The 8,908-nt window shown below is 31.8% G+C and overlaps 1 protein-coding gene across 1 annotated transcript; it reads left to right on the top strand.

Moving 5' to 3' along the window:
* Positions 1 to 372: 372 nt before the first annotated feature.
* LOC127092484 (actin-related protein 9) lies at positions 373 to 7,264 on the top strand. The gene is made up of 19 exons (XM_051031363.1): positions 373 to 541; positions 618 to 690; positions 820 to 929; positions 1,044 to 1,103; positions 1,191 to 1,256; positions 2,299 to 2,407; positions 2,670 to 2,875; positions 3,521 to 3,641; positions 3,768 to 3,832; positions 3,957 to 4,046; positions 4,470 to 4,520; positions 5,295 to 5,426; positions 5,883 to 5,972; positions 6,074 to 6,144; positions 6,237 to 6,433; positions 6,517 to 6,560; positions 6,648 to 6,697; positions 6,820 to 6,916; positions 7,021 to 7,264. The coding sequence occupies exons 1-19, from the start codon at positions 539 to 541 to the stop codon at positions 7,162 to 7,164; spliced, it is 1,779 nt and encodes a 592-aa protein (XP_050887320.1). The 5' UTR covers positions 373 to 538; the 3' UTR covers positions 7,165 to 7,264.
* The last annotated feature ends 1,644 nt before the right edge of the window (positions 7,265 to 8,908 follow it).

Consider the following 8,908-nt stretch of genomic DNA (forward strand, 5'->3'; position numbering starts at 1 on the left):
TCATCATTTCCAATACATGATAAAAATATCTTTCTCTCTTTTATTTATTTATTTTTCTTAATCTACGTGAATGATCAATTGAATCACTCATGATGAGATAAATGAAATAAGATTTTAGGCCCATAACCTCTACTATGTTTGTCCCGCCCAATTTCTTTTATGGAGGAGCCTAAAATTCCTATTAAATAAATAAATTATATATTTATAAAATTTTAATTATTTTATAAATCTAATGGTATAAATTGTTTGGGTTAAAATATAATATTTATAATAATTTTTTTAATGCTTAAAACTCATTTTGCAATAAAATTATAGTAATAATATTTTGTGTGAAAATAATAACAATTATTACTTTGATCAGTTAATATAAAACGTCACTAAGAAATTAGTACTACTAGTAGTATTGTAGTTGTAGTTCAAAGACGATCCTTCACCGGAAAAATCTGTTAAAAGAAAGTGTTTTCTCAGTTCAAAATCAAAACAATAGCAGAGAAACAAAAGAGGAAAAAACGTCAAATTTTGCGAACTCTAATTTCCCATGGTATAGTTCCTCTCTCCCTCTCTATCTCGTCGTTAACCCTTTCTACAATTTTGTTCTCATTTCTTGTATGTCACAGGATTACCTCAAATCCGCGCTTCCATCACAAATAATGGCAGAACGAGGCTCCAATCTTGTTGTTATCAACCCTGGTATGCAAAAAAAAAATCAATTTTGAGCATTACCCATTTTTCAACTTACTCTCTTTTAATCACTTTAACTTGAAGTTGAATTAAAAATCAAAACTTTTAATTAATGTAACTTCATTATTGTTTACTCAGGTTCTGCTAATATTAGAATTGGCCTTGCTTCACAGGATACCCCTTTTAATATTCCTCATTGTATTTCTCACTATACCAAACAAGTTCCTAAGAGGAATGTTCAAGATCAGGTTTTTTAAATTATTTTATTCATTGTTTTTTTCTGTTGTTTAAATTGTTTTCACTTTCTCTTTAGGTATAAGTGTTTACTTCAATTGTTGTTTGTTTTTGTTTTATGTGTTTAGATGCTTAATAGTCAGGTTACAACTGCACAGCACATGGAAAGGGAAAAGGCTTACGATATTGTAAGTTATGGCACTTTGTAAAGCTGTTACTTCTATGCTGCAATTTGCTGATGCTGGTTTTTTTGTCTGTTTTTTTTTGAAAAAAAGATTGCATCTCTGTTGAAGATACCCTTTCTGGATGAAGAACCTCCCTGCAACTCTTTCCCCCGAAAGGTACATGATATCTTATTCAGTTATATTTTGAGTGATACTTTGTAATGTTTGAACCTTCTTGGGCTTTTCTTCGAACTTGTTGCAAGCTGGAACCGTAATTGTTGATGAAATGGTGAGACGAATTACGAAAAGGTGCACTGGACTTCTGATACGGTGGTGCGGGGGTGGAACTGCAAGACTAACACTCCAATGCCAAAGTCAGGGAGAGAATCAAAGTGACGTGAGAGTGGGAAGGAATTTGAATACTTGGGAATGATGCTCTTTTCTCTTTACATACTAGGAGCATTAAGAACCGCCCGCGAGGGACGCGACGCGCTATGCGGACAACCGTTTGATTGATCTGGACGGTGGGTGATGAATCAGAGGGTGAAGTTATCTACCTTGGGTAAGAACGAGGGAATGTCTGTTTCTCGCGTTTGCCTCCTTCTTTCTTGCCTCTGGGCCTTTCGACTTGGGCCTTGCGGATGACGCAAAACAGAACTGTTTAAGCTTGGGACTGCATTTCAAATAATGTGACACCTGTGATATTTGTTGTACCTGCCATGTTGACGATTTTGAGCTTACGAAAAGTGATGAACTACATAAGACAATCATGCTGACAAGCACACACATTATTCATGAAGGAAATAGCCTTGTAATTTGATTGACCGTTTTTTGGGAATCCTAAGCTATGTTGTTAATCTTAGATAGCGGCGTAGAGTGCCTGACCCCATGAATGCTAAAGTAGTATAGCAAATAGCGAGGTGACTACTATTGCGAAAACTTAAATATAGTTTACAAACTAAACATAAATCCTAACAGTATACATAACTACAAAAACTGATCATTCAATGGTAGTAAAGCTAATAACATCTTAACAAGTATGAATACTAAGATTTATGTAAAGTCATTTTCTCACTCTCAAGAGCAGATAAAAATAATTTATTTGGAAGATTCTGTCAAATACTTTGTTTTTTTTTGTTGGGATAAGATTAGTATAGCATCATAAAACAGATAATTAGTCATTGCTAATACTATGACTGCCGTTGTATTATATGCACAGATGGGACGTGTTGATGGATACAATCCACATGGTAACAGGAAAGATTTGCCCTTCACTTGGACTAATGTTTACGAGGAGGTCACTAGTTCGTCTTCACTTTCAGCATTAGGTAAGAGGAAATGATATTTTTTGTTTAACAACTTGTACTTTCCTGTTCTCTTCAGTTGCATATGTGGCTTTGGGTTGTTTATGTCAACTAGCTTAGCATTTGACTTATCTCAAGTTTGTTTTATCGAGTACCTAATAGGCTAATATTAGAAGTTAATTAAGAGTTTAAGACTCTTGTCCAGAAAGGGTATTTTCGATTTTAAAATGCTGTTACTTTTATATCAATTAGCATATGTTATATTTATAAAAATTGGCATTTGCAGAGACTACGAATAAAGACGAGACTAGCGTGTCTTTGGACCCAAAAGATGGTTCAGATTTGAAGGAAATTGGCATGAGCAATCGAAAATTCAGAGAGTTCATTTGTGGTGAGGAAGCATTAAGGATATCTCCCACTGAACCTTATTGTTTATGTCGTCCAATCCGCAGAGGACACTTGAATATTTCACAACACTATCCTATGCAGCAGGTACATGTCACTTCCGAACCAAATTAAAACCAATGCAACAGTTAATTCATGCAGAAAAAATATAGATAATATGCATCTTGGGAATTCTGTATTCTTTATAAGCTAGCTGTTGCATTGCATTATAATGTAATGTTATTTGTTTTGTATTATGTTAAGACTTGTTTTGTCTTTTTCTTTACTGTTGCTTGTTGAATTCATCTGTTTCTTCACCGTTTCAAAATTCAACAATAAGTTTCCTTCATAATGGAGAATAATGCAACAATGGGTTATGGTATATCTATTAATAAACTATACCAATTTATGATGTAATTTGGATCTGAGAGTTAGGGTTTATATTAGTTAGTTAAGGGTTTGGTGTCAATAATTTAGGAATTTATAGTTTAGTTGCTCTTGCTCGAGTCGTCGTAGGATATAGGTTCCAACATTGAACTGCCTTTTTTATCATCTAGAATTGGGCTTACTCTAGTGAAATTGTCTGTGTCATTGTTTGTGTCGCATCTCCCAGTAATCTAGAATCTGTTGAGTTGTTTGATAGGCCACATATTAGAGATGTATGATACATGCTATTATTGTGTAATGACAATTGGGTTTCTCAGATTACTTCTTGCTTTCATTCTACATCACTACTTCTTGGCTATTTTGCAGGTGCTTGAGGATCTGCGTGCTATTTGGGATTGGATTTTAATAGAGAAACTGCATATTCCTCGCAATGAAAGAAACATGTACTCTGCTATTCTTGTGATGCCAGAAACATTTGATAATCGTGGTATTTAGAACTTTATTCCTTCAAAGAAAATGTCACATTTATTTTTTTCCGGTTAGAGTTCCCTTTGAATTTGTATTTCAAACTCCTGGTATAGTCTATTTATGTTTTAGTCCATGACACAAGCAGAAATAAAGGAAATTCTATCCGTAGTTCTACAAGAACTATGCTTTGGCTCAGCAGTGGTGCACCAGGTATGACCTTTATTGCTATACGTTTATATGATGAATGTATGACCTTTTTGTACGCAGAAAAGGAACAATTTGCCAGGATTTTTCCTTTAGTTTCTAATGATTTCATATGGAATTGTTTGATCAGGAAGGTCTTGCTGCAGTTTTTGGAAATGGATTATCAACAGCATGTGTAGTGAATATTGGTGCTCAGGTTACATCACTTATATGCATAGAGGTAAATGAAATAATGGTTAATGTTTGTTTAGTCTTTTGTATCAAGTTAGTATCAAATCATTATCATTCATATTTCACTATAATTATATTTTTTTTTCTCATTCTGTATATAATACTCATAACTTACAGTTAAAAAATATGAAATTTGTAATCGGAGATATTACAACAGTAATAAGTAATAACAAAAGCCTTTTCTTGGTAAAACAACTTTGATCCTGAAACGTTTTCTGCTTACTATAGTTTTGACATGGAAATTGACATTTGCTGGTTACATACATTCACCATCTTTGAATATTAGCTTGTGCCTCAAATTTTCTATCAAGTTGGATTCTCTCCATGCTTGATGATTGTTCAGCCTTCAGATATATTGAAAAATAAAAGCTGGCTAAGTTTTTGGTCGTGAACTACTTCTTTTATTGTTTAGGATGGAGCTGCTCTGCCATCAACTGCAAGGACTTTAACTTTTGGCGGTGAGGTACAAAATATATTTTTATATTGCATGCGTTTCTGGTGTTTTGAAATAGTTTTGAACTTGGAAGATATAAGCTTAGTAACATCTTGGACACACGTGTTAGTTGTTATTTGACTAAACTTTTCTTTACATTAGTTTAGAAACTGTCATTTTGTTTTCACTTATGCGGCATATGGAAACTATAATCTCTTGATAAAGGAAGTTAATTTATTGAGATGAATTGAAAAAATTCAGTCAAATGATCAAATTTCAGTTAAAATATCCAAAATCCGCCCCTCTCAAAAACTCTAATACATTATAACAAAAAGCTACATAAAGCTTTTCGATGTCTGAGTCTGTAGCGAATCATTTGTGTTAATTTTATGAAGGATAATTGTCCAAACAAAAGTCTTCTAGCCCCATCGTTCCATAAAGACCTAAATATTGATAAAATTGAGCAATTGAATTAAGAATGGGAAATTGGAAGGATTATGGGAACAAGAACTTTGATCGACACCAATGTCTGATACCTTGTCAAAGAGCCACTTACGTAACATTGCCTTACATAACTCCATCAGTTAGAGTATTCCGCAACACTCCTCCTCAAACCCGTGCCTCTTTTAATGAAATATAATCATTCTTGTCAAGTATGTGGTATGTGTTGGTGTTTTGCATCTACAGCGTCAAGATATTTCTTTATTATAGTTCTTGGAAAGTTGGAATTATGCAATGATCTTATCTTCTGTGCTCCAAAAGTTATTTGTGGTAATATTTTAATTATTAAGTACATATTTTCAGGATATATCAAGGGGTCTTCTCTGGACCCAAAGGCATCACCAGACCTATCCACAAATTCGAACAGATATGTTGACAAAGCCTATAGATCTGTTAATGTTAAATCAACTCAAAGAGTCATATTGTGAAATCAGAGTGAGTTCTACTACTTTATCTCATTTTGCCAAATTACTACTTTATCATATTAACTCGTAGAAATGCCATTTTTAATAATTCATAGTTGAGAGAAAACCGAGAGTTGTGAACAATACAAGAGAAGCATTTGTAGCACGAGTTTACATCTCAAGGGTTTTATACTACCTAAAGCTGTTTTTTTTTTCCATTCATTTCTCTCTCAGCTTCGTTATCTCTTCATTGTACTTGTGCATGCATTTGCAGCACGGCCTCCATTTAACAACACCGTGTATTTGCTACTTTGTAGTTCTTAGAAAGTAAATTATATTTTGATCAAATATAACCGAACATATTGAAATAGTACAGTGTCTAATGAATTAAAAAAAATGCATCAAATCACTTACTACTAGCGGTGATGCTCTAAATTTACCTTGCTTCCAAACTTGAATTCAATGTTATCTAGTATCTTGTGTATAGGAGGGGCAACTTGATGCTGTAGCAGTAGTTCATTCCTACGAGGAAAAAGCGCCGCCTGGATCTCACAGGACAAGGCTTACTGCTCTCAATGTACATGTTCTCAGTAAAATTCATTCTTCATTTGCCATCAAATTTTGCCATTAGATAATCATATGCTTAGACTTCGACAATTGACAAAAACTATTGCATAGGTTCCTCCCATGGGGTTGTTCTATCCAATGCTTTTTGTTCCTGACGTGTATCCTCCTCCACCACGGACTTGGTTAGCGTGTTCATGAATTTTCTCTCTGTATGGTGTGACCATGTTTGTGAATTATTTTACGTTTACACAACCCCGGTGATTTCCGTTGTTAGGTTTAGTGACTACGAGGATATGCTAGAAGATACATGGCATATTGACTTTTCCCGAAGGTCTGACATGTCCGATACTTTCTATCCTAATGTCAATGGAGGATTGCCCATGTGGGAAAGTTATCCCGTTTATTCAAAGCCGAAAAAAGAAGAAAATCTCGGCCTTGCCGAAGCTATTACCAACTGCATTCTCTCAACTGGTAATTTTTTGGTATCATATTCCTTCATTTCATATGCATAGAGCTTAAAGCTTTGTTTAGCAGTATTGTGCTTGTATTCACAGGCCGCATAGACATCCAGAGAAGATTATTTTCTAGCATACAATTGGTGAGTTTTACACGTTGAGCTCAACATTTTCAAGTTCATCATATTGCATGTTGATCGAAAGAAATTGACACAATTTATCTGAAATAGACCGGCGGCGTGGCTTTGACAAATGGCTTAGTTCCCGCAGTTGAAGAAAGGTTTGTTTCAATTTCCATTAACCTCTTGGTATATTTGCATATATAGCATCATCAATGATTTTGTTGATTAGTTTGTTCAAGTTAAGTCGATTGATGAGTCCCTCTATCTTTTTACACCACAGGGTTTTACACGCTATTCCTCCAAATGAAGCAATTGATACAGTGGAGGTTATACAGTCAAGGTCAAATCCGACATTTGTGTCATGGAAAGGCGGGGCGGTATGTTGAGCACATAAGACAATCATGCTTCACTTCATTAATTTCTTCGCCGAGTAAAATTCTTAATTTTTAACCTCTTAAAATAGCTTAACGCGTGTTTGCAGATTCTTGGAGTACTGGATTTAGGTAGAGATGCATGGATAAACAGGGAGGACTGGATTCAAAATGGAGTTCATGTTGGGAGTAACAGAAAATACAAGGATTCATATTATCTTCAAGCTCAAGCTATGTGTTACATTAACTCTTGAAGGTCTGCTATACATCTTCAAGTTGAAAATATACTAATCCTTTGTCACTTTTCTATTGTAATGTGCCACATGATAAAGTCAATTCAAATGAGTTTACACAGTTTTTTAGTAAAAAAAGTACTTAAATAGATTATCTTTTATAAATGTGACATGTAGTAGTTCTGCATAAAAAATAAGCAACAGAACTACTACACCCAAGGAAGGCCTCTAGCATGTTCCTTTGACATATGCCTTTCAACTACCATCCTCAATTTTAAGATACATTATCCTTTTAAATGTGACGTTTACTATGGCTATGACTCAAAATGATTTTATAATTATAATATTAAAAAAATAATAAGATATAGATGTGTGAATTTAAACTAAACTATTTTTTTTTATTATAAATGGTTAATGTTATGTATATTAAATTTTTATAATAAAATAAATTAAATTAAATTTACAATATAAAGTAGTAAATTTAATAATTTAATTATTATCGAAAGAGGTCAAGATAATTTACAATCTATTATAATACCATGGATTAAAAGTTTAAATATAAATATTAGAGAGAGAAAAATTAAGAAAGCAATAACTTATCATATTTTACAATTCAACTTTTGCAACAATATTTCTAAATATTTTATAATGGTTCAAAGTTTGTACTTATAAAATAAACCTAACAATAAAAAGTAAAGGGGAACAATAAAATGTGTAGGTGTGTGATTGTTAGAGACACACCAATCCCTAATTATATTGAAAATATCTTCTACAACTTCTTATAATTTTTTTATTCTTTTGTTTAAATATCTATTTATATCTGGAAAAAGCATATTGATAAAATTCATGGCATGAGCAGATAAAAAAGTGCAAACCAATTTATTTAATAACAAAAAATTCTTTCATATTGTTTGCCACTTAGAGACTTTAAGAATGGGCTATGCTAATAAGGAGAAATATAATTATTTTTATAGTTACAAATATTTCACTTTTGAAAAAAAATTCTAAAATAATAGGTTACATTAATTGTCTTAATGAGTTGTGATTGTGCTTTATATATAGTAGAATAAATATGATAGGTGGTATTTTCAATTAATTTTTTATTTAATTAATTTATTGAAATTGTAGTAATTACATATGATTTTTATTGGAAAAAGAAATTTCTATTGAAATCAATTGTATTAATTGCCTTGAGAAATACTTTTAATTAATTTTTTTATTTAGTAGAATTAAATGTGTTTTTATTTTATGAGTTAAGTTAATTTTATGAGTTAAGTTAATGGAATTAGTGGAGAGAGAAATATTTTTAATTAGTTTTTTATTTACTAGAATTACAATAGGTGGTTTTTAGAGAGAAATATTTTCAATTAATTTTTAATTTAATAGAAGTATAATAGGTGGTTTTTATTCTAAGAGTTATTGTTATTAGAGTTATCGGAGAATAAGTAATAATAGGTGGTTTTTATTTTAAGAGTTATAATTAAAAAAATTATAATTATTTTTTAAACTATGTGCAATTAAACATTTCTCTATCCATGAAATTTTTATACCTTTGCAAAAACTAAAAAGTAAAGAAACATTAAATAAAAAAAAATATAAGTAAGACAATAGAAACAAATAATAATAATAAAATGAATAAAAATATAATAAATTATATGTGTATTTTCTCCTTTCATAATTATAAAAATGATAGAAAGATTTTAATAATAATAAAAATTGATGCGTATGTGTTTTATCTATATACTATATTTATACTAATTGATAT

This window comes from Lathyrus oleraceus, chromosome 6, assembly GCF_024323335.1.
Source record: "Lathyrus oleraceus cultivar Zhongwan6 chromosome 6, CAAS_Psat_ZW6_1.0, whole genome shotgun sequence".
Lineage (NCBI taxonomy): Eukaryota > Viridiplantae > Streptophyta > Magnoliopsida > Fabales > Fabaceae > Lathyrus > Lathyrus oleraceus.

Bases quoted from the DNA above. Each gene is read 5' to 3' on its own strand.
- LOC127092484 (XM_051031363.1), top strand. The intron at 1,104-1,190 runs GTAAGTTATGGC...TTTGAAAAAAAG, and splicing joins GGGAAAAGGCTTACGATATT to ATTGCATCTCTGTTGAAGAT. The intron at 6,917-7,020 runs GTATGTTGAGCA...GCGTGTTTGCAG, and splicing joins TGTCATGGAAAGGCGGGGCG to ATTCTTGGAGTACTGGATTT.